This window comes from Tenrec ecaudatus, chromosome 5 (genome assembly GCF_050624435.1).
Source record: "Tenrec ecaudatus isolate mTenEca1 chromosome 5, mTenEca1.hap1, whole genome shotgun sequence".
NCBI classification, from domain to species: Eukaryota; Metazoa; Chordata; class Mammalia; order Afrosoricida; family Tenrecidae; genus Tenrec; species Tenrec ecaudatus.
Genome location: NC_134534.1, coordinates 2,697,357 through 2,722,282, shown reverse-complemented (window position 1 = coordinate 2,722,282; position 24,926 = coordinate 2,697,357). Strand labels below are relative to the sequence as shown.

At 54.7% G+C, this 24,926-nt stretch overlaps 1 protein-coding gene and 2 pseudogenes across 2 annotated transcripts in view; all 3 read right to left on the bottom strand.

Moving 5' to 3' along the window:
• AGO2 (argonaute RISC catalytic component 2) overlaps positions 1-6,494 on the bottom strand; it is an 81,727-nt gene extending 75,233 nt beyond the window's left edge. For both annotated transcript variants that reach the window (XM_075549221.1, XM_075549222.1), the window contains exon 1: positions 6,338-6,494. In XM_075549221.1, the coding sequence (XP_075405336.1) occupies positions 6,338-6,359 (22 nt within the window). In that variant the 5' untranslated portion in view covers positions 6,360-6,494. The remainder of the gene's footprint in view (positions 1-6,337) is intronic.
• A 5,680-nt stretch (positions 6,495-12,174) lies between these two features.
• Positions 12,175-17,539, bottom strand: LOC142448574 (large ribosomal subunit protein eL13 pseudogene; annotated as a pseudogene).
• LOC142448470 (adenosine 5'-monophosphoramidase HINT1 pseudogene) lies at positions 12,921-13,275 on the bottom strand (annotated as a pseudogene).
• Positions 17,540-24,926: the final 7,387 nt, after the last annotated feature.

Below are 24,926 nucleotides of genomic sequence, written 5' to 3'. Positions count from 1 at the left end.
GGGTGGGGGTGGCGATATGACAGCCAGGTCCCACTCCCAGAGGACAAGCACCTCAACCCAGACCCTCTCAGCCTCCCCCAGGGATGGACCCTAATGAGGGCCCACCCCTCCCCACACCCCCAGGGTCAGACCCCCATGACCAGCCTCCCTGCACCCAGCGGAGAGAGCACCCAGCATTCATGGGCGAAAGCTCACTGGTCACTTCACATCCATTCATTCTCCGACTGTGAGCTGTGTGACCGCCTCACAGAGCTCCCCAAGACCCCAAACAGACTCCATCCACAGAACCTAGAGCAGAAAATCCCTGAAGTAACTTGGGGATTGTAAAAGGACCCCTCTGTGCCAGCGAGGTCCTTGATGTGGGCTTCAGCACCAGTGAAGTGGGCCAAGCTCTAGCTGCCCTGCTGTTTCCAGGACTTGCTGGGTTGCTGGGACTCTGGGGTTAAGCAGCAGGCGGCTGGTTGAATGGAGGGCAGGCGGTGAGAGCCTTCCTGCCGCAGGTGGGAGCTGGGTAGGGGCTTTGCTCCAGGAGCACCGTCAGCCGCCTGGTTCTTGGTGTTTAATTGCTTTGTTTGCTGCTGGGGGGGAGGGGGTCAACCCACTGAAGCCCCCTTCTGGCCGGATTCTGAATGAAGCGGGGGCGGGCTGTCTTCAGAGGATCGGGACACTGACGTGACACAGTCCCCAGAGCTGAGGACCAGACAAGCCTGGAACCTGTACAGACTAGCCGAGGAGCCTGTGGCAAGGTAGCTGCTGACAGCCTGAGATGCCCAGGGGCAGCTCGACTCCGGCCCCGGAGGGTCAGTGAGACAAATCACATCAAGGCACATAGGAACCACCACCAAGCCCTTCTCAGCATCCTCTGGGGGACACAGGACTGGCCCTCCTAGAAACTTGTAAAGGGGAGTAGGGGGAGTATTGGGGGGGGGAATGCCAGGCAGGTGTCTTACTAATCTCCCCAATGGCCAGGGGTAGGGACACTGCCCCTTGGTAGGAGTGCAAGCTCAGAAATGATCGATGTCTGCCAGTCAGCTGCTTAGATGGGCTAGGAGCTGGGGACGGGCCCTAAGTCCGTGGCCTGTATGTGGGCTCTACTCATGAAGCAGAGGACAGACTAAACCCCCCAACTAACCAGCAACCCCCCTCGCTCCGCCCCCTGCATCAGGGCTCAGAGAGAGAGAGAGCGAGAAGAGAGCGAGAGGTGGGTTTTGTGTGTGTGTGAGAGAGAGATAGGGGGGGGGGGGCAGCTCAAGGGGCTCATCCACCGAGAGTCTGCACCCTGAGGCCAGAGCGCTCCCTACAATGTCACCCCAACCCCACTCTGCTGCTGGCTGCTCCTTCCCTAGAAGGTCCCTGATTTTCCTTGAGGGGCCCCTCCTGCTGACACACACTGGGGTCCACAGGCTCCCCCTATTGCCCACAGGCCTTGCCGGGGCCGGAGCAGCCAGGGAAGGACAGGCCCTGCTTCACTTGTGAGAGACCAGGAACACGGTGAGCGGGCAAGCAGCTGCCCTGAGGATTTTCAAGGATTCCAAGAAGTGCAGAGCGACTGGAAAGTGAGCCGGCCGGATGCACAGGACGACATCTCTATCCCTGCTAGTGTATCTTTGCTCTGAGATGCAAATCTGAGACCATAAATGTGTATCCAGCCCCCAGGGAGGCCCCGCTGCTGGGTGGTGTCCTCTGACCTGCTGCGGGTGTGCTGGGGGAACAGGGGAGGGCCCTGCGTCCGCAGAAAGCTGTGCTGTACCATGGCCTCATCGGGCAGGAAATTGGGAACGACGGACACCTGGCCCAAGCGGCCTGGCAGCCCTTCCACGACAGCCAGGGTGACAGATACACGCAGTGTGGTCCACCAGTCCATGGACGTGAGGGAGAGGGTGGATACACTCTGCAAACAGCTGCCCTGCTAGGCGAGCCCACAGACAGGTCGGGCCTTCTGTCTCACTGGGCCACACCTGACCCCACCCAGTGGCAGCAGGAGCATCACCGAGGGTGGGGACATACCCCAGGTGATATGGGGCGGCAGGTGTGTGTGTGTGTGTGTGTGTGAAAGGTCTGCCATGTGAACTCAGCATGAGCAGTGTGGGTGCATGCGGCGGCAGCAGGCAGTGTTGGTGGGGGGTGCCTCTACCACAAGCCATGCAGTGTAGCGAGATCAAAAGATAGATTGGGGGGCCCTTGGTTCTGTGTCCACCCAGAGGGACAGACAGCAAATGGACGGTGGTTTCAGACTTTCAAGCTGGTGGGGGGTGGGGGGAGGGTGTCAAGAAAAAGATAAGAAGGCCCCGTGACGGGGTTGTGACACTCCTGTGGGGCAGAGGCGGTGTGGATGTGGGCCAGGCGCCCCAGCACGGAGGCAGAGATAATGGGGTTGGGAAAGAGGCTGTGGGGTGCAGGGCAGATAAGGGTCGGCGCCTGAAGGAGCCAGCCACAGCCCCCTACTAGAAACCAGAGGCAGCGGAAGGCGCCATCTCGTTAGACGGGTTACCGGGAAGGAGCGCACAGCCTCAGACACCCCTGCAGACCAGGGGATGGACGGACCAACCATGGGAGTCCTTTTAGGAGCAATGCGGCTGAGGCTTTGGAAACAGAGCTGTGGCCCAGGGTCCCCTATGAACTTTCCTTAAACAGTGGACGCCACAGAAAGCAACTGTAAGCCCCTGTCGAGGGGCTGCTGAGACAGGGGTTGTTGACAGAGCAGCTAACAACCTGGGCCCGGGCTTCAGACTGGTGGCAGCACTGCCTGAGTGGCCCTTGGACTCACTTCCCCAGAGAAGCAGGGCCAAGGGGACCCATCCTGTGGTGTCTCGGGTGCCCTCAGCTCAACCGTACGCACAGTGGAACAGAATGGAAGGAAAGGCCGCCCACCCATCCCGAACCGCCTTCCCAGGAGCCCATGGGTGTAGTCCGTGTCCATCCATCTGGCCTTGCCTCCTCTCCCACTGCCCTCGCTTCACCAGCATGCTGTCCTCCAGGGCCAGGGCCATCCCCGAGGCAGACACGGAGTGAGAGGGAATGGGCCATGTGCGCCTCCTCAGTGTGTGTTGGAACGTCTTTCACAGCAACTGTGCTGGATACAAACTAAGCTGGGAGGGAGCGGGCGCTGTGCTCTCAGCATGAGTTCTGGTCCCAGAAACCACAGGGGCAGTTCTACCCTGTGTGCAGGGTGGCCGTGAACCAGAATCACACGAGGCCAGTGGCTGTGGGTTTTAAGTTCTACATATTCACGTGTGTGTGTATGTAGATACATGTGTATAAGTGCATGTGTGTGCATATACATTTACATACATACACCACAGTCAGTAACAAGCCGTGAGATGGAGCGCTGTCCCAGGCTGCACATCTGGACAGGGCTGAGACTTACACTGACAGGCGGCTCCCCAGGGACCATGATGACCACTTGCCACAGGAAACTAGAAATTAATGAGACTTTTTTTTTTTATTTCACTTCTCAAAACCTTACAGGTTTTTATATGAGTCACTGCTTTGGGAATCCTCTTTAAAACAAACAAACAAACAAACAAACCCCAGTACTTAAAGTCTTCCTCAAAGCTTATAAATAGCCCCGAGGAGTTTAGCCCGCTGAACACCCAAACACACCCCAGCACCTTCCAGCACTGGGCTGTGATCGGGAGCAGCCAGCAGGACAGGACAGGATGGGACAAGACATCACCTAGAAGCCACTGGGCAGACCAGTTATTCTCAGAATGGGAATGATCACTAGCTGAAGGGCTGGCCTTCAAACCCACCCAGAGGCCATGGAAGACAGGTGTGGCGCCTGGTCTAAAAGGTCACACAGCCTTGACCTCTGCGCCTCACCCGGGTTGCCAGACTAGACAGCAAGTAACAAGAGCAGTAGCAGCCAAGGGTTACTGTGTAGCACACTGGTAGCGGTTAGTGCACTGGGGGATCAGAGCAGAGTTAAACCAAGGGAAACAATGTAGAGTCTCGACAATGTATCAGGTCTATGAAAAAATAAAACACCCCGCCATCCAGTCCATGCCAGACTCATTGCGACCCTACAGCGCAGGGTAGGACAGGCCCTGTGGGTTTCTTTCTGAGACTGCCGCTCTATTGGAGTAGAAAGCCTCATCTTTTTCCCTTGGAACAGCTGGTGGTTTTAAACTACTGACCTTGCGGTTTGCAGCCTAACAAGTAACCACCGGTGCACCACGGCTCCTCAATAAGGTCTGTGAGCAGCTGATGTGTCCCCCTCACCTCTTCATCTATGAAGGTGGAGTCCAACTGTGCAAGAGGCATGGTCACATTCATGTTGGCATGGTCACATTCACATGTGAAACAGTATCCATTTGTAGCAGGAATAAGAGAGGCCTATTGCAAAGGACACATCTGTGCCGGAAAGGGCAGCCCGACTGCTCCTTAGAAGTTAGCATGGAGAACCTTCATCCCATCTATTTTAGACGGGTCGTCAGGAGACCACTCCCTGGAGCAGGACCTCATGCTGGGTACAGTAGGGGACTGCCCTGACAAGATGGATGGACGGGGTGGCTGTAGCCGTGGGCTTCAACTCGAAAAAGGTGGAGAGGCTGTGGCAGAACCAGGCGAGCAGTACGTAGGGTCACTGTGAGGGGGCACCTGGCAGCAGGTTATCCTAGGGGTGCCCTGGGTTAGGCTGCCGGACAAAAGGAAAGCCCTCAGCTCACACCGTCCGTGGGACAGGCAGGAAGCTGCTGGCTGCTCCCGGTGCTGAGCCCTATAAGGGAGCACCCTGGGGTTGAAATAGGCTCCAGGGTAGTGGGTCTTATTAATTCTTTTTAAAAAAATGAATTTTATGGCATGAGCCGCTTAATAAGTGGATTAACACTGGACGCAGCAGCAAAACTCTTGGGAATTAGGACCGTACAATTCAGGCCCAATGTCTCCTGTACCCTGAATTAAAGATAAATTTTAAGCGTCTCACTGACCAGTGGCTCTCGGCTGAGGAACATCAGAACAGCCCCACAGCTGTGAGGTTGCAGAATCACCTAAGAGGCAGGTGGGCTCAGCTCTTGAGGACAGCATGCGCCATGGTCCCCCTGGAGCTCCCTTGACCTACATCCAAAGTCACTGGCCCCACAGGTCTGGTCCTCCACAGGGGCAGCCAGGGAGCACTGGGTGGAGGCAAGACTCCAGGGGTTCATGGACAAGGCCCTGCTCACAGGCAGGGCGGCTGTAGCCGAGTGGAGCTCCACTTCCAGGCTCGCTCACTGGAGCCTTGTCTGGGCTCACAGGTACCTCTCACTGCGGGTCAAGGTCAGAAAGGTTTGATGCCACTTCTCCTGGAACAGCGTTTGGAGAATCAGCCTGTGAGTGGACAGCTGTCCCCAGGGCTCCCGGGCTGTGATGACCTTGGGAAGTTCTCAACCTCTCTGTGCCCACTTCTGCAAATCGAAGACCACCCCCCCTCCACCCCCCAACTGGAGCCACTGTTCGGGGGCTTAACGAGCACCAACACTGCACAGACACCGGTCCTGCCCTCCCAGCTTCACTTTTTAAGGGCTCCACTTTCCACTTGTAGATGGAAAGTCGGCAAAAACCTACCAAGTGGTGCCTGAGCCTGCCTGGGCCCCTCACGAGGGGCCGTCCCCAGGTCCTGAGTCAGCACGGTGAGGGCCATCCTGCCCAGGTCCCCGGTGGCGGGGCTGCGCACTCAAGGCCCCAGAAGCCCCGATTCGACCCCGGGGCGGAGACAAACACAGTGCCAGCTCTTGGCCCCAGGGCGGGGGTCCTGCCAGATCTCCTTCCAGGCTCCCCCAGGGCCCGGCACCCGCGCGAGCGGCTCCTTTGGGCAGCCTCGGCCGGAGGGAAGCCGCTGCTCACCCTACGCGGCATAAGGGACTAGACACCCGGCGCCGGCCGGGCGCAAGGCCCACGGTGGGGGGCGGCCAGCGCCAGCCCGGGGGCCCGGCCGCGCCGAGCGGGGAGCGCACTGAGCCCGGCCCGGGGGCCAGGCCGGCGCCCGGCGGACAAAGGCGCGTCGGTGGCCGGGCCAAGTGGCAGGGCCGCGGGCAGCGGGGCGGCCACGTGCCCGGCGGGCGACGGCGCCCGTGCCCCGGCCCCGGCCCGCGTTCTCGGGCGGCAAGGAGCCGCCTTCCCCGCCGCGGGCAGCGGGCGAACGCGCGGCGGCTCCCAAGTTTGCACAACTTTTCCCAACAAGGCCGGGCTGCCCGCGGCGGGGGCGCCGTGGCCATCGGTCCGGCAGCCGCGCCCGCGCCCCGCGCCCGGCTCGCCCGCCCCGGCCCCGCAGGCCCGCGGCCTCGGCCTCCACGCGGCGCCCGCCCGCCCGCCCGCCGGACGCGGCCTGGGCTCGCGCCGCGCCAACCGCCGCACTCACCGGGGCCGCTTCCCGAGTACATGGTGGCGCCGAGGGCTCCGCGCGAGGGGCGGCCGCGCGCACGGCCGGACGCCGGGAGCGCGAGGAGCCGCCGGCCGCTGATCCGCCCCGCGCGGCCGCCTCGCCGAACAGGTTTGCCCGCGGGGGGAGGGGCGCCGCGGGGGCGGGGCGGGCGCGCGCCGCGGGAGGGGCTCGGGGCGGGCGGGGCGGGGCGAGCGGGGACCGGGGACCGGGGCGGGGACTCGAGACCGGCGGAGGTGGGGGCAGGGCACGCGTTGGGGGGCTGAGGGACCCGGGCCGGGGGCAGAGCTGGAGGGACCCGGGGATGGGAGGCACCGGAGGCCGGGGACTGGGAGCGCCCAGCGCGGGCGCGGCGGTTGGAGGGCCTGGGAGGGACCGGGGCCGCGTGGGCGGGGACCTAAGGAGGGCGGGGGGGGGGAACGTGGGCGGGAGCACCGGACTCGGGGGTCTGGGAGGAGACGCGGAGCTGAGGCTGGCGAGGGGGAAGGCCAGGGGACCTGGGCGGGTCCCAGGGCTGGGAGGGCCTGCTCGGGGACTGGAGTCGCGCTTGCGGGCACCCGACGCGTCTGGGGACCTGGGGACCCCAGGGCGGAGCGGCGGGCCTGGCCTCGCTTGATCTCTGGAGGCGTAGGGATCCGCTGCCGGTGAACTAGGGCAGGACCTTCGCCCACCCGCCGGTGAACTTGGCCCCTCGGTGGCGTGGGTGCTTCCCGGCCAGGCTTTTTAAAATTAGTACTGAAATACGAATGTCTGCCGGCCCTTGAACTTGATCGCGCTTCGGGTCCACTCGAGCACGACCACACCGCCCCCTCACGGCGCGGCGCCACACGGCCCGCTAGCTCCATGGGCCACCGCATCCAGCGCCTGCAGCTGGGCAGGGCCACAGGATTTAGACCTGGTCCTTCTTAGGCTACTCCCCAGCTCCTCCCTCCTTTGACTTTCTATTCATTCCCACCTCTACCTGGAAGGTCCTCCCACCCAAGTCCCCTGTTCTCCTCTCACGACCCCCAACCCTTAATGCAGGCACTAGGTTTCCTTAGAAGTCAGGGCCTTCCATTCACAGAGTCATTGCCCCCTGCCCCCTGTCTTCCAGCCTCCTGGTCTCCACCCTCCCCACATACCGCCCCAGCCCTTCCACTGGGGAGACATCCACCTAAGCAGCCTCTGCAGTGATCCATGGCCTTCTCTCCTGGCCGGCAGTGCCCCATCCCCAGCCCCACTTGGGGTACACACCTCCACAGCTCCCCTTCTGCCTGGAGGCCGACATCCTGAATTTGGTCTGTTCCCCAGAGCCTTTTCCCATCAGACTCCGGGCCACCTCCCTCTCTCTCCATCTCAGTGGAGGGTGTCCATCTCCACACACGGCCCACTGGTCCAGCACAGGGACATGGCGTAAGTAGCCCCCACTCCTGGCCACCTGTGCACCTCAACAATACACTCTGAGGTGCCCAGCTCAGGCTGTGGTCCACAGCGCTGCCCTGGCTAAAGCTCAGAAGTCACCAGGCCTTTCCTCCTGATCCATCTTAGGCTGGACAGGTCACTGGAGCCTGCCCACCGGCACAGCCACACATAGTCCCCCACTGAGAACCACACCCAGGGCTCGAACCCACATCTCCAGCACAGAAGGTGAGGGCTGTCACAGAGCTGGCCACCCATGACGGTTCAGGGCGGTGGGTGGGGCAAGCTGCAGAAGCAGGCACCTCTATAGCCCTGGATTATGATATCCAGGTTTTTTACTGCCAGGGGTGGTGCTGATAGTTTCCGCCCTGAAAAGCAGGGATCTCAGGGCCGTACAGGGATTCTGAGGCTCTAGATCTTTGTGGGAGCAGACAGCCTCATCAGTCTCCCTCGGAGCAGCTGGCGGATTCAAACTGCTGACCTCATCGTGCTTAGCCACCAGGGCTCCTTGTCCTTCACACTGCCTGGACTCCCTGTGCAGTACAATTAATCATGGAAATCAAAAGCAAAGGGAAGGGATGACCATACGAGTCAGAATGGTGTCCATGTTCCTTGTGGTGAGTGGGTGGGCTCTGGGTTTCACTGGACAACAATCCCTTCGGATTCCTGTTATAAAACTTTGGGCCTCTATGTCAAACACGGACTTTTAAAAGTAAACATGGATGTGATCCTTCCTATTTATAAACCACCCCAAACCAACCCCAGGGCCGGGGAGTCCTTTCTGGCTCACAGGACCCTGCAGGACAGGGCAGCACCGCTCTCCCCACCCTTTCCCAGACTGTCCAGCGTCCTGAGAGCAGGCTGCCTCCTTCTCCCATGGAGCCTGGTGGCGGGTGGGTTTGAACCGCGGGCCTTGCAGTGAGCAGTACGGTGCTGAACCCACAGCACCTAAGGAATCATGAAGCATACACCTCATTCCCCTCGACCCCACTCTCTCACACACCCACAAAACTCGCTTCTGCCCGGAATCACTGGGCACTGGAGAAGCTCCAGCCCCAGAAACGCCTTGCGGCTGGGACCTGAGGGCACGGGTGTCAGGCGGCAACTTTGTTACAAGGGCTCCTTTCTCCAAGAACCGGATAAGCTCGTGAGCGGACATGCAGGCCCCCTGGTGGCAGAGAGGCGCAACTGCAGCCTCCCTCCCCCAAGCACCAAGGCCTTCACCTAAGCCTGATCCTGACTGGCTGCTCCCAGGTCTGAACTGAAGACCCTGGCCTCTCTTGCACGCCCCCCATTTGCTCCAGACCTCCAGCATCAAAGCTCCCCATATCCCTCCTCCAAAACCCTCCAGATACCCCCACCCTCAAACCCATGGTCAGCTCCGACAGCACAGGGCCACCTCCAGGTCTCACCCAAGGCTGCACCATCCCTCTACCCTGGAGTGGCTGGTGGGTTCTGGTCAGCAGCTGTGACACCCGGGCTACTTCACTGACCTTCTGACCCCTCAGCCTTATCCCAGCCTCCCACCTGGAAACCCAGGGCCCTTGTACCCCAGCTGCCCCAGCCCCAACCTCATCCAGCACTGGCTGGACCCCCATAGGGCTAATTCGTCCCCCTCCCTCTCGGGACACGTTCTGGCTTTATGTGTGGATCCTTATGCTTGCTGTCATCGCCTGCCAGTGTGTCCCCTGCGGTGGCTTGAATAGCCATGGTGCTGGACACAACCCTGCTGATGCTGCAATATCAGTGACAGGCTGAGAGGAAGTAGGGAGAAAGACCAGGCCCCCTACTTCTGAAAGAGAACTAACAGAGAAGGCCTGTGGCCACATTGATGGCTGTCACCATTGGGCTCGTCCTCTGGGGCCCCTGGAGCAGGAGGACATCATGTTTGGTGGCACAGAGGCCCAGTGACAGGGAGGGGACCATCCATGAGATGGACAGGCACAACAGCCCAACAATGGGCTCAAGGCTGACGCAGACCCAGACCAGGCCATTGCTGTTCACATTAGGTCACATGAGGCTCTTGACCTATCTGTCAATTACCATCTGTCTCTCATCTACTACCTATCATCTGTCTGTCATCTGTTATCTCTATCTATCAATCTATTTATTATCTCTCACCTCCCCACACATCTATCATCGTCTATCTACCTACCCACCTATCTATGACCTACCTACCTGTCTCTATCATCCACTTAATAACCATCTATCCATCTGCCCTTCATTCTGTCACCTAGTTGTCTGTCCACCCACCCACCCCGCAATCCTTCCATCTATCATCTTTCTCTTCATCACTCACCGATCTATCCACGCATCCTTCCTTCCGTCTGTCTCTCTGTCTGTCTCTGCTGAGGCTGCCGGGTTATCATCCAGTCAGGGCTGCCTGTGGTCCCACGCTAGGTGCACTGAGCAGCAAGGCTGCAGGGAGGACGGGGGCTGCTCTGGGGGGGAGGGGGAAGCACAGGCTGCAGCCTGTGGCCTGGGGGTCATGGTGCTCTCCACTCTGGGGTTCCCAGCATCTTTGAGACAAAAATGAGGGCACTGGGATGAACCTGTTGTCCCTCAAGCTTTTTCTGCACATGGTCACATTAAGAAATGTTAGGTCCCACAGCTTCATTGGCTGAAAGCCTTGGACTGAATTATGTCCCCCCCCCCCCCAAAATTGGTGTCAGCACGACTGGGCCGTGAGTCTCAGGTTTGGCAGTTACGGATGGATGTAGCCATCATCCCTGGTGTGACCTGATGACAAGGTGGGGTGCAACACCTTTCCTCAGGTGACCCCCTAGTTTGATGCAAGGTGAGTTTCATGGGGGGTGGCCGCCCGCATATCCATATTACAAGAGCTGAGCAAAGAGTAGCAGCAGACACAAGGGGGAGGGAGACCTCGCCACCACAAAGCAAAAGGGCCAGGAGAGCCGCAGCCCATCCTTGGACCCAGTGTCCCTGTGCTGAGAACCTCTTAGACCCAGGGGGAGCTTGGTGCCGAGACACAGGAAACCCCCCAAGGAAGGCCGGGTCCACACAGTGGCAATGACCTTCCACCAAAGCTGATGGAGAGAGTACCTTCTCCTGCGCCCGTACTCCGCCCTCAGACTCCCAGCCACCTGGACTGTGAGGAAACACATTCCTGTTTGTGACAGCCACCCCTGTGACATGCCTGTGACAGAACCTCGAGGCCCCATGTCACTGAGCTGGTTCTCGCTCATATGATGGTCAAGTGTCATTGGTCAGTTCTGATGGCCTTGTCAACGCAAACCTTGATGGGGACAGACAGCATCCTCTTTCCTCCGAGGTTTGAACCTCAGCGGTCCAATGTCATCCAATGGGGCCCCCTTTTAATCAAATGACCCTGAACTGAAATGTGCTGCTTGGCTCCCTGGCTTTCCATGGCCCCAGCGTGGAGGTCAACTACAATATGCCCAAACGGCAGCCCACAGATGGCCATCCCCAGCATCGCAGTAGCTCCAGCACTTTCTGACTAAAGGTTGGAGTTGTATTGGTGGGCAGTGCTGAAGATCCCATCAGAAAGGATGGTGATCTGCCACTCCTCCCTCCTCGTAGGTTCCTGGGGGGCTGGTGAGCAAGGCAGAGGAAGGGCAGGGGCCCCAGCTTACTGGGCCTGTGTGCTCTGCATGGGCAGTTCCTCCACAATCATTGCTTACTGGCCTTTGGTGGGGACACACCTAGAGGACCAGTCTAGGGTCCAGAACAGATGGTGCCCTCCGGTACATACACTTGACTTCACGAGGGTCAGACTTTGAGGGACACAGCAGGGGCAACTGGAGCAGGAGGGGCCCAGGTTCAGGGCAATTATCCTGCTGGGGCTTGGAGGTCACCTCCCAGGGCCCAAGACAGTCTTCATGTCCATCTAGAGATGAGTGCAGTTACTTGTCTCTTTAGATTTATCTCTCCTGGATGTCATTGAAAGAAAATCATACCCAAAAATGAAAGAAGAAAGAAAGAAAACGAACAATAATCAAATAAAACACAGAGAAACTGCAATCCAAAAGAATGCAGAAAGTAACTTTTAAAATAGAACAAATTAAAAATGGATCAAAAGGGAAAATAACTGATAAGATGTTAAAATGTAACCTAACTATATCGTCTGGGAGCAAGGCGATCGCAGCCTGGTCAACCGTCTTGAGGGAACTGGACAGAGGCTGCGTCCATAAGGGGCCCTGCCGATGGGTGCCGGGCCTCACTGCCCTCCATGGCCATCCACAACGCAGATGCTCAGAATGTAAACACGAATACAGTGTCCCTCCTTGGAGATAAGAGTCTGATTTACAATCCTTGGATCCTTGAGTTGTACTCCTTCTGTGTGGGCTTAGCAGACGCCTCACTTAGAGGGCTGCTTGTTTAAGACAAGCTTTTGTGTGTGTAGGGGTGGGGGGAGTTTATTAAAGGCCCTGGCAACCCTACTTCTTCTTCTCCACATCTTGCTCTGCAGCCTCCATGGCCCTTTGCGCTCGGATGTCAAAGAGCCGGGCATTGGCACGGGCCATGCGGACACTGGCGAGGGCCTGGAAGTCCTTCTCTTCTGGCACGATAACCCGGGCTTTCTCCTTCCTGTAGACGTTTCGGATGGCCATCGCAGGTCCAGTAAGCTGCGTGGCCAGTTGGCGTTCCTCCGCAGAGCTGTCTCCCTTCTTGGGGCCCAGGGCTTCCTGGGGAAGAGGATGTGCTTGGAGCGGTCCTCCTTTAGCCACTGCACATTGGCCTGCAAGGACTCGGTGGACTTATTCGCCTCCAGGGGTCCACGGAGATGCCGATGGTTCGGGCTACCTTCTTGTGGATGCCAGCCACCCTCAGCTCTTCCAGGCGGAAGCCCCGGCCGGCATCGACTTTGGTGTGATAGCGCACCGTGGGGCAGTGCGCCATGGGCCAGCTGGGGCCAGCTGCGGGCTGCGGGGCGATGCGGTGGGCTTTAGCTTAAGACAAACTTTTAAGGCCCCAGATGCTGATCTTTCTGATGGCTGGACACCATTTGCTTTCTTCACAACACCTTGCTAGCATGATCATTATTATGTTTCAGAGACCATAAGCCATTCAACAATGTCTTTATTGTATATGGGTTCCCCCCATTATTTCCTTAATCTCTCCATACACAGGCAAAATTAAGGATACTGTTTAATACCTTTGAACTTGCTAAGCTGATCATTGCCTAGAGAAGCAATATGTAGCCCTGAAAGCGTGCTTCACCAGGAGGCCAATTCATCCGCTGACCGCCGAGGACATGAAGATGGACGTGATAGACAGACTGCGCCCCATTGGAACCTTCCTTCTCCACCACCCGATAGCCCTGGGTCAGGCCCAGAGCAGCAGCACATGCCTTGCCCGGGGAGGCTCTCGCCCTCATCTTCTGTGGCAGAAATCTGGGAAACCTATTTCTTAGGATCACCAGACAATGTCGGTGCTTGCGGTGAATGCTGTGCTGGGATTTCTTTGCAGACAATCTTTCCAAAGATCCTGTTGCCAACAGGTCAGGCGACCTGAGCCTTGGTGATCTCATCCGCCATCTCGAGCTCCCTCCTGCGCCGCCGCTCTGGGGCCAGCTGCGGCGGAGGAAGGTGCCCAGGAGCACTGTTATTTTACACTCTCCGTGGTGACGGAAAGGCCAAGAACAGCTAAGTCATTCCTGAGCAAGAGGGCGGCTACCAGGCCTTCATGCAAGGTGAATGTCACTAAGGCAGGCCGACTCAGGACCAGAGGACAGCCAGACATGTCCCCACGAGGGCCCTGGCTTCATGAATGAGTGAGGTAGAACCCAGGGTGATAGAGGAAGTTGGGCTCATCTGTGAATGTGCTGGGATATGGGGGCACACAGGGAAAGTGCATGGGTGGGTCCGAGGCTCCCGGTGGAAGGCCAGACAAGAAAATCTCTGTGATGTGCACAGTCGGTTCCCTGAGGGATGGAGCAGAGCTGCCTGTGGGGTCTCCAAGCTGCCACCTTTACAGAAGCAGTTGGCTCTGTCTTTCTCCCTCCCCAGCGGCTGGTGGGTCCAGGCCGCCCAGCGGTCAGTGAGCTAACAAGCGCTCAGGTTGGGTGGGGTTGCAGCCGTGGGAATGGAAAGAGTTGTGTTATCGTGAGTCCATCGTATACAAGCCAGGAATCGCCCCGGGATCTGCTACCATCCAATCCGAGGGGTGACCTCAGCTGGCACCTCCTAGTAGGTGGCCAAGAAGAGCAGGAGGGCAGGGGATTAGAGTCCTGCCTGGAGGCAGGTGTGGGGCAGACAACTGCCATTGTGAGGTGCACATGCCCAGCCTTCTGGGAAGTCCTCACCCCGTTGAAGCTTCCTCCTCCTGGTAGGCATGCCCAGTGACCCTCCCACATCTCCATGGGTGTCCAGAAGGCCTTCATGCTGCCCTGTGTCCCACTGGCCCCCGAGTAAGGAGGGGGCTGGAAAGCCCCTCCAGGGGTCGGGCACAGCTGCAGCAGGTGCCGGCCAGCTGATGCACAGACGCCGCGTGAATGAGTCTGTGTCGCCACCCCGCAAAGAGAGCGCATTCGGAAGCCCCAGGGGCTTTTTGAGTGGAAACTGACAAAACGATTCTAAAATTTATATACAACGGCAAATGAGCTAGAAGAGGCAAGAATAAAATAGCCTGAAAACAGACAATCAAAATTGGAAGTTCACACTGTCCCATCTCAAGGCAGACAGTGCAGCTAGGGCCTCCACGATGGTGGGCGCCCACGGGTAGACAAGCAAAGGCTCGATGGCTGTCTGTCAGTGTCCACCGCGTGACATGGACAGAATCGTCCGGGAGAGGGAGGAGAGGAAGCAAGGGGTGGGAAAGGGTCAGTGTGTGTGTGTGTGTGTGTGTGTGTGTGTGTGTGTGTGACACTTTAAACTGCTGAGTATAAAACTCGATCTGAAATGTAACTCCTCCCACCTAATTTACAATAAAAAATTGTCATGTGTCTATCTAAAGAAGAATCCATGACCAGACACACGTATCAGCTGCCAGGGAGTTGATTGGGTGCACAGCACCTTTATAGGGCAGCGTAGAACTGCCGCAGAGGCTGTCCGGGGCTGCAAGCTGTGCCGGGCCAGACGGCCTCGCCCTGCTCCCCACAAGCAGCTGGTGGGCTCCAGGCTCTGGATGCCAACCTTCTGGCTTGCAGAGATCACGCCAACCACTGAGTCACCAGGGCTCCTGTGAACACCATTGGAATGGCCAATGACACCAGACTGACAGCATCTGGATCGCCAGGGGGGCAGAAGGGGGCTGCCACACACGTGGCTGATGGGAGGGAGGAAGGAGACACTGTGCACTGCTGGGCAGTGTCCCCGAGAAGCACGCACAGATCCAAACAGCCGCCCAGCAACTCCGGTCCAGGCACTGGCCCAAACGCAAGGGAGACATGCCCTGTCCCCTCCCCCCAAAGATGGGCTCACCTGTGGACAGCAACTTCAGTCACCAAGTGGGAGCCTGCCAACAGGTGAACATTGTGTCATCTAATACTCCAGACACATGACTTGCCCACCCCACCCCCGGCCCCCGTGAAAGAGCGGTGTGTGTATCAACACAGAGAGGCTTCTAAAGGTTGTATTGTCATGGGTGGGGAACCCTCCCTATCCAGGGTCATGTGGTCATTGCAAACATCCTTCACGGGCCACACTGGTCAAGCATTGAATGGACACATCCCTTGAGTGAGCTTGGCTGGTATTCCTCGGTCCATGGGCCTCAAGGAGCTCCTGTGGCCTAGTGGTCATGCATCAGGCTGCTACCTGCAGGGCCACAGTTTGAACCCACACGCCACTCGATGGGAGAAAGATGGGCCCTCCCACACCCATCAAGAGCTAGGTCTCGGGAACTCATGGGGCAGTTCAGCCCAGCCTACAGGGCAGCTAAGAGTCAGAGCCACCTCAAGGTCAGGGGAGTTGGGCTAGGTTTGGTTTAGACGGGCCTCCGGCGTGAAAGCAGTCAGGTTTGGAAAGCACCCACTGGACGTGGCCACCCTCGTGCATTCCCTGCTGCTCATGAGACGAAGAGCCGAGTGGCCGTCAGTGGTTGGGCGTTCAGCACCGCATGGCCTGTCCACACAGTGGACCCTGCGCAGCCACAGGGAGAGAGACCCCGAGGATGTGGAAAGCAGCCAGGCACATAGGACTCTCATTCAGCAGGGCTTCACTGGGTCAGTGCCCGCGTTGTCACCGCTGTGGTGTCAGCACCTGCCCCCACCATCCCGCAGACCTCTCCTTGCACCAGGACCCTGGGGAAGCTGATCCCCATCCCAACCACAGAAGAACGCATAGCATGAAAGTGACGTACCTGTCGTTACTTCTTGGGTTATTAGAATACTCACATCAAAACTGTCTTATGGAAATCTTCCCGCGTTGAATGGCAACATTATTTGTAACTGAGCAAAACATATTCTATTTCTTAATCTTTTACCTTTTTCTTTAATAGTAACCCCCTTCTTTCAAAATTATTGATCTAGGCTTACAAATGCTACTTATCACAATTGAAAAAACAAACAGGAAAAAAACCTTTGCTGCCATCGAGTCAGTGCTGGCTCACAGCACCCCTCATGGTGTCCCAGACTCATTGTTGATGGGAGGAGAAAGCCCAGTAGTTCTCTCTCAGAGCTGCTGTGGTTTCGAACTGCTGACCATTCAGATCACAGCCCAAGGGGTAACTACTGCACCATCAAGGCTCATTTCTTACCACAATAGCATAGGTTAAAAACCCAGAAATTTTGCTGGGCTTCCTTTAAAGTCGTCTTCTTATAACTAACCACAGGAATATTTGCACTAAACACTGGAACATGGCACAGTGATCTAGAGATGGTCACTTTGGCATCCCCGCTCTGACGGGGTCCCCGGCTGTGACCCACACCTCCACACCCACTAGCCATGTAGAGGCTCAGTCCCACAGAAGCCACAAACCTGTGGACCAGGAGTCCCAGAGGGCGACACTGCCCCCTGGGGGCCAGTGCCAGAGCAACATTTGAGGGGGGTTTTCATGACCAAGGGGGCTCAGGTTCATGTTTGTTTTTGTGGTCTAGACTTGAGGTGGGCCTCAGTGCCCAGGGGAGGGGGGGTGATTGAGAATGGGGTCCTGGTGTTGGGTGCCCAGCCTGAGACACACGAGAACACAGAATCGGTTGTGTCTTTTTATTTTTACCACAACTTGATACTCCTTTGTGCAAAGGACACGCTGCCACTTCTGCTGACTAGGCTGCTCCAACAGCCAGCACCACCCAGAGCCCCCACCTGCCACACCCAGGCCGGCGGGTGTGCGGGTCTCCATTAGGTGGGAGGCAGTTGCTCGTCCTTACTGAAAGCTGTGTGTCACTTCATTCCAAGTGATCCCAAAGGTAAAGATCAAACAGGATACCCACCCTGACAGGAGGGAGACAAGGCGAAATATACCCTCTGAAACTTGGCAACGTCTGTGAAGCTGGCACAGGACTGACTGAGCAGCATTTTGTATTGTGCACGGGTCACTGTGGGTCAGAGCTGACCCGACAGCATCTATGACCACCTCCTCCACTACCTCCTCCTCCACCTCCTCCTCCTCCACCACCTCTTCTCTCCTCCCTCCTCCTCCTCCTCTACCTCCACCACCACCTCCTCTCCTCCTCCACTTCTAAGTCCTCCTTCTCCTCGTCCACCTCCTCCTCCATCACTTCCTCCACCTCTACGTCCACTCCCTCCATCACCTCCTCCACCTCCAAGTCTACCTCGCCCTCCTCCACCACCACCTCTTCTCTCCTCTACCTCCACCACCACTTCCTCTCTTCTCCTCCACCATCAGTACCGCCTCCTCCATCACCTCCTCCTCCTCCACCCCCACCCCCACCACTACCACCTCTTCCTTTTCCTCCTTCACCACCATGCACTCCCACTTCTATCCCAGTAGGAGTGCTGAGGCCCGGCCTCAAGTGTGGTCCAGGTTTCCTGTTTGTTGTTTCCTTTCCCGTGTAAGGCTTGCAGAGAGAGAATTCAGACCAGAAAAGAGGCCTACTGCTTCTGTCTCGACTTGCAGGATAATGAATTCGTTGTGAGTTGGGTGATGGTGTGTAGAGCAAGGCACCCCTTTTACATGAACAAGTCACACACCTGTATGCTCTCATCCGCAGCAACCCCTGCCACTTCCTGTTACCTCCCTCCATCTTTCCTAGTCCTGTGAATGCTGTCCTTGGAAAATGCTGTTCCCGTCATCCCAAATGATCCACTCCTTCTGGGTGCGCGCACATCAACCATGTTATTCTTCACTGTAGACTGGTCTATTTTTTGGCTGAAAATCGAACCACAGAGATTAATTAAATTCCACACTTGAAGGGGAACCCAAGAACATTATCTTGGGGGTTGCACAAGTCTCTCTCTGGCCAGTGAATCTTGATTTTGAGCTCCCCCGCCCCCAATTTTCCTCCCACTCTACCCAGGGCTCTTCCAATGCGGTCGCTTTCAGAGCAGTCGGTGGCTGGCACCATCCAGTCCGTAGAGTCCCAAACTTTGGTCTGCCCTCACTTTTCAGGAAAAACAAGCGACTGGATGCCCCTGGGAATAAAAGTTTGTATTATTGCACATCGACCAGGATGCAGTGCAGGCATCTGGTTTTTTAAATAAATAATTTTATTGGGGGCTCTTACAATCCATACATCAATTGTATCAAGCATATTGGTACATATGTTGCCATCATTTTTTTAAATTAATTTTTCTCCTTCTCCCCCACCCTCCCCTTCCCCTCCTGGTATCTGTCCTGGATTCCGTGGTTCCAGCCATCATCATTTTCAAAATAGTTTCTTTCCATTTGAGCCCTCGGTATCAGCTCCTCTTTACCCCCTCCCTCCCCACCATCCCCAGGCATCTGCTTTTGCAGGGCCTGCCCCTCCACTTTGGAAACACTGATCTAGTCCTTCTGACCTCATTGCCCCAGAGCCCAATGTTCTCTGGGCCGTCAGTCCATTGGACTGTTTCCGTTGATTGTCTTTCCTCTGGACAAGGCAGGCACCTTAGATGGCAACTTATGAGCTTTCAAGACACCAAAGTATTCACCAAAGGAGCATCTGGACTTTGCGGGACAGGCTTTTCCAATTGACCTTGGTGCTCCCAGAGGCTATGTCCTGAGTCCCTAGGCCCAGGGACTGACTTGAGGGCCCGTGAAGGCACCTGGCGATGTCCAGCGATTCTTCATAGCTTTGCCCTTGTGTGCTTCCTCACATCCACGGGCATAGTTGCAGCAAAAATAAGTGTCTGTGCTCAAATAGCCCGTCAAACATGTCTTTGTGGCTCTCCTTCCAGGCCCGCTCAGCCCATGGGTCTATCCACACACCTACTCCTGGACGACCATCCTTGCAGGATAGAGATCACAGTGTGTCCTTCTGTCGCTTCAGCTCTTGCGCGGCTTCTAGTGTCTGTCCGTTGTCCACCTCCACCCTTCTTTGCCAGTCTCTCTCACTGTACACCACCCTCCCCTTGACTCAAGTCCTTGACATCTACTTGATTTCCTCTCCACTAGGCGGCCTGGGTGGCGTGGGGGATAGGCGCTGGGCTGCGATCAGCATGGTCTACAGTTCAAGACCACCACCAAGAGCTCCACAGGAGAAAGACTGGGTGCTCCCGTCAACAGTTACAGTCATGGAACCCCATGGATGGGGTGGGGGTGGGGGGCTTGCTGTGAGTCAGCCATCGACTCAATGGCTGCGAGTTTGGTTTGGGTTTCTTCTCCATTTGGCAGTTCTAGAACTCCACTATTTATTCCCTCTTCTTATTCATAATTGTCTTCGTGATAAATCGATATTGCTGGTTGCCCATGATCAGTCCTGTAGGTTTGCTTGGCTCTTGGGTTCCTTTGCTGGGCTAACGCCTGGATGGCATCATCATGTATGCTGACCCCAAGTTGTCTGCCACCGTTGATTCTCTGTCTGAAGACCTCCCTTATTGGCTTGGTCTTGTTTTGGCAAATTCCTTTAATTTGGCTTATCTGGAAATGTCCTAATTTGGCCATCATATTTGAGGGACAATTTTCCTGGGTATATAATTCTTGGTTGACAATTTTTTTTCTTTCAGACTTTTATATATGTCACCCCTGGCCTTCTTGACTGCGTGGTTTCTGCTGAGAAAGCAGAGCTTTCTGCTTCTTGTTTTGGAGGTACCGCTTTCCCACTGCTCTTGGAGTTCTTTCCCTATCTTTGGTTTGGGAAGTTGATCATGATGTGCCTGATGTTTATTTCAGGTTCTCGCATGCTTGGGGTTCTTTCAGCTCTTGTGAATGCAAATCTTGTCTTTCATGTTAAGGAAGTTTTCTTCCAGCTACTTTGATAATTTTCTCTGTTTATTGTTTTCTACCTGTTCCGGAACCCTGATCACACGTCATTCCTCTTGACTATATCCCTCATAATTAGCTGCTCCTTTTCCCTATTTTTTCTAGAAGATTTATGTTGAGGGATTTGGCATCACACTCACTAGCTTGGTCTTCCATTGATTCAGTTCTCCTCGACCTTTCAATGTCTTACTCTGAAATCACAGGATCAATTTATTTGCTGATATTGCATGGCTTCTACATCATCAGCTTGTTCTTCTGGTGTTTTCCTCAATTCCTCTAAATATTTCTCAGTGTTTTCCTTGCTTTCATCCATCCTTTCAAGCCACTGAAAGATACTAAGTACTGTTCTACCAAATACTAGCTCAGGTAGTCCCAGTGTCTTTTCTTCCTGAGGTGTTTTATGGCTCTACAGATCAGCCATTTGTTTGAGGCACTTTATCTTGTTTTGTTTTTCCCATTGGACTGAAATCATTGTCTCTGACACATTGTGGTGGAGGTGTATTTGTACTGAATTAGTGATTTGTGTGCTGGTGTGTTCTTAGGCACCCACGATCTGTCTCCTGGTGGGTGTGATAGTGTGTGTGTGCAATTCTCTGTTCATGCAGCACTTTTGAAGGTGGGTCTAGCTGGTGTTGGCTGATGCCTATGACTGACCGCCTGGTGGGGTCGGCAGTAGCCCGTGGCCAGTGGAGCTTTGGTGCAGGAGCTATGAATACGACTGGGCTGTGTTGGCACAGTCATCACCTCCTGTTGGGTGGGAGCAAAGAAAACACAAAGATTGAACAGAACCAAGAGGGAAAAAACAGAACAACAAAAACACAGAAACGATGACGGAGACAACAGCCATGTAGGGACAGGAAAATAATGGTAAAAGGGTGTTTAACAGCAAAAAGAAAACAGACAAGGAAATAAAGACAAAGAGTAAGAAAGCAGGAGAAAAGAAAAATTACAATAAGCAAAGTTAGAGAGGGAGAGGAGAACGGAAAAGAAAACAAAAACAACGAGAGGAGGAAAGAAAGACCCACTGGCACGGTGTAGATCCCATCTCTGCGTCGCCCTCCCGAAGGTCCCTGACAGCCTCTTTAGTCTCCTGGAGAGTGGCTGGCGGGTTTGAACTGCCAACCAGCGGTTAGCAGCCCCACATTTACCCCAGTGCCCCCAGGACCCCTAAACAAAAACACGAGTCAAGGAAAGGTAAACATAACAGGGAGGAAACTGTAGGGGAGGGCGGCAGCCATTGCGGGTCACTCCCTCTCCCAGCCAGCTCCAAGGAGGTGATATGAGGTGGGGGGAAGAGGGGAGGCTCCCAGGCGTCAATGGGGCTCTTATTAACCTCCTCTGTTAGCTACGATCAGGGTACCTGACCTGGAAGTTCTTTGTGTCTTCTCAGATGAGGGCTGAGAGAGCTTGTTCCCAGAATGAAATATTTGTGACCTGCAGGGCCGCTGGGGGCAGGGTGGAGTTCCCACCTGTCCAGGATGGCCACAGAACAGCCAGTGTTCTGCTGTTGTGGTGAGGGGCATTCACGTGATCCTCAATGGGTGGTACACCAGGTGCTGCTCCAGTCTCAGGCTGAGCAGGGCTGCCCAGGGCTGGAGAGTGGTGGGGGTGGGGAGCAGCAGTCTCTGGGTGGGTGGGTGAGTGTGAACTGGTCGGGAGAGGGAGTACAGAACAACAGCCACTGGTGAGCCAGGTTGGAATTTCATCCAAGCTCAAGGGGACTGCTCTGAGACAACCTGGCTGACACTCCACCCATCTGTCTCCTCTCAACTGTTCCAGAGAGACACACACGGGGCACGTAAAGATGTCGGTTCTCCATCAGGACAGGGATGATGCCAACATATCACCTAGCTTGTGGCCAGAGGTTACACACCCCAACTGATTGTGTGCCCAGGATCCAGTGCTACAGCTTATAACATATGGTTATATACCAGCACTAATCATATACAGGGGATAATACACTACAGCTAGCTACGTACGAGGGACTACACAGTACCCCTAACTGTATATCTGGGATTCAATACTGCACTTGATTATCTATGGGGGATTATACACTAGAGCTAATTATATACTAGAGACTATGCATTCCCAACTAATTATGTACAGACATCCAAGGCTACAGCTGATTATATATACACAACAGCTAGCTCTGTATCAGGGATTCGATATTACATACTACAGCTAATTATCTACCAGGGACTATATCAGCTTCTCAAGGATACAGTTTCAGGGGATTACACTACCTCTGATTATATACCAGATATGAAATCCTACACTTTAGCATGTACCAGAGGTTCAGTCCTAGAGCTAATTGTGTGCCAGAGATTACATACTATGCTTTTTTTTTTTTTAAATAACCAGGGATCCATAAGAAACGAAATACCAGGGGTCAAATACTACTATTTCTAGAAATCAAGAATCCTGGAGGCACAGGGGTCAGTTGCCAACCCCAATAAAGGCTGGTGGTTTGAGCCAACCGGAAGCTCCGGGACAGATGTGGTGGTCTGCTCGGGAGATGGGAACCTTGGACGTCCTGTGGGCGGTTTCATTCTGTCCTGCAGGCTGCCGTGAGGTGACATGTGTCAGGGATTACATCCGAGAGCCAATATATACCAGGGATTATATGCCAATACTACTGTTGATTACAGGCCAGGCACTCAATACCACTGTAATATCTCCCAGGGATTAAAAATACCAGCAAGTCCCATACCAGACAATGCAGTAGTATCTAGAGTACAGGGAGGCTGGAAAAAGCTTGTGGGAAAATTCCATTACCTGCCGCTGCCCCACAAACTTTTGAAGTCCCCTGGCATATAAAGGCTTCTCGCTGTACAATGCAAAAGCAAACATTCCAACCAGAACACAGGCGAAGACACACAGTCATCTCACTGCAGAAGACACATCGGCCATTAGCCCCAAACTTGGCGAAGGCAGGCCAGTGGTCAGTCGGTCTGCTCTCAAAGGTCACAGCCTTAGAATCTCTGCGAAGTCAGGTCGACAGAGTTACTGGGCGGCCACAGACAACGGACTGGAAAGGACAGGGCAGATATGTATCAGGTGAGACACAGCTTCTTCCGAGAGAGATGTGTTTTGTTCTTCTGGCAGTCCGCTATCCTTTCGGCATTCTTTGCCAACACCGTAAATTCAAAGACGTCAAATCTCCTGGCCTCTTCCTTATGCAGTCACCCCCATGTGAGATTGAAGATGTCACGGCTTCAGTCAGGGGCGGCCGTGTCCTGCACATGGCAGTTGACAGGAGGCCATGAGCAACAGATTTTCCCAGGGTAGTACTCTGATTTCTTAAGTGCTGCTTCCACAAGTGGATCCGAGCAAAATCAAATCCTTGACAATTTCAATCTTTTGTCTATCACGAGACCCACTGGTCCCATGGTGAGGATTGTTTTTCTTTACATTGACCTGAATCCTTAATGAAGGCGGCACTCACTGACCTGTCCCAGCAAGGGCTTCCGGTCCTCCTTGCTTTCAGGAGCAAGGTCTTGCCATCTGCTTAACTGAGGTTGTTAATAAGCCTTCTCCCAATCCTGAGGCTGAATTCCTCATGTCGTTTAGTGTCTGATTATTTGCTTCACACACAAAGATTGAGAAAGCATGGTGCAAATGGACAACCCCGAGGCACCCCTTTCTTGATTGTAAACCAAACAGTGTTCCCTTGCTCTGTTTGTACAACTGCCCCTTGACCCATGTACTGATTCCGTAGGAGTATTCCACAATGAAGTGTTCTGGAATTCCCATTCTTTTCAATGTATCCATAGTTGGTTATCATTCACACAAATGTCCTTGTATAATCAATGAAACACAAGTAAACATTTTCTGGAATTTCTTGCTTCGAGCTAGGAGGAGCTATCTGAGGTCAAGGAGGACACCCATTGTTCCACTCCTAATTTCTCGGAACCACCTTCTTTTGGAACGGACATAAAGATGGGTCTCTTCCACTCATTTGGCTAGGGAGCTGTCTTCAAGTTCTTCAGCAGCCTGTTGAATAATTTTAATTGGTATTGTGTCAATTCTTGGAGCGTTGTTTTCCACAAATGCCTTCAGGACAGCTGGAGCCTTTTCAATGCCATTGGCATTCAATGTTATGTTACCTCTTGAACTGGTTGTCGGTGAACCAATTCTTTTTGGTACAGTGACTGCGTATGCGTATTCCTTCTACCTTTTCTCGATGTCTTCTGCATTGTCCAATAGTTTGCCTGTGGAATCCTTCAATATTACAACATAAGCTTGGTTTTTTCCTTCAATCCTTTCAGCTGGAGATCTACTGAGCATGTTCCTTTGGACTTTCTGACTCCGAGCCTTTGCGTATTTCATTATAATACCTACCCTGAATATTCTGTCTTCTTGGGCTGTCCTTTGAGACGTTCTGTTCAGCTCTTTCACTTCATCATTTTTCCTCATCTGCTTCAGCTATTGTACATTCAAGAGCAAGTGAGTCTCTTCTGACACCTGCTTGGGTCTTTTTTTCCCTTTCCTGTTATTTTAATGACCTTTTGCTTCCATGTGATTGATGTTATCCCGCAGCTTATCAGGTCTTTAAAAAAATATCTTATGAGGTCTTTAGTCATTAGTGTTCACTATGTCAAATCTGTGTTTGAGATATTTTAGAAATTCAGGTGGGAAATAATCAAGGTTGATTTTGGCTCTCATGAACTTGTTTTAATTTTCTTCAGCTTCAACCTGACCTCACATATGAGCAACTGGTCTGTCCCAAAATGTGATAATTTATCATTAGTACCACACTAGTCTCAAAAGTACACGTCTTGTAAAATGAGTCTGTTCCCACCCCCACCCCCTATGAGTATATTTGCTTGTGTTTCTGGGTTCTGTGAATCACTGCAGGGTCCCACAGAACTGGTAAAGTTCAAGGAAA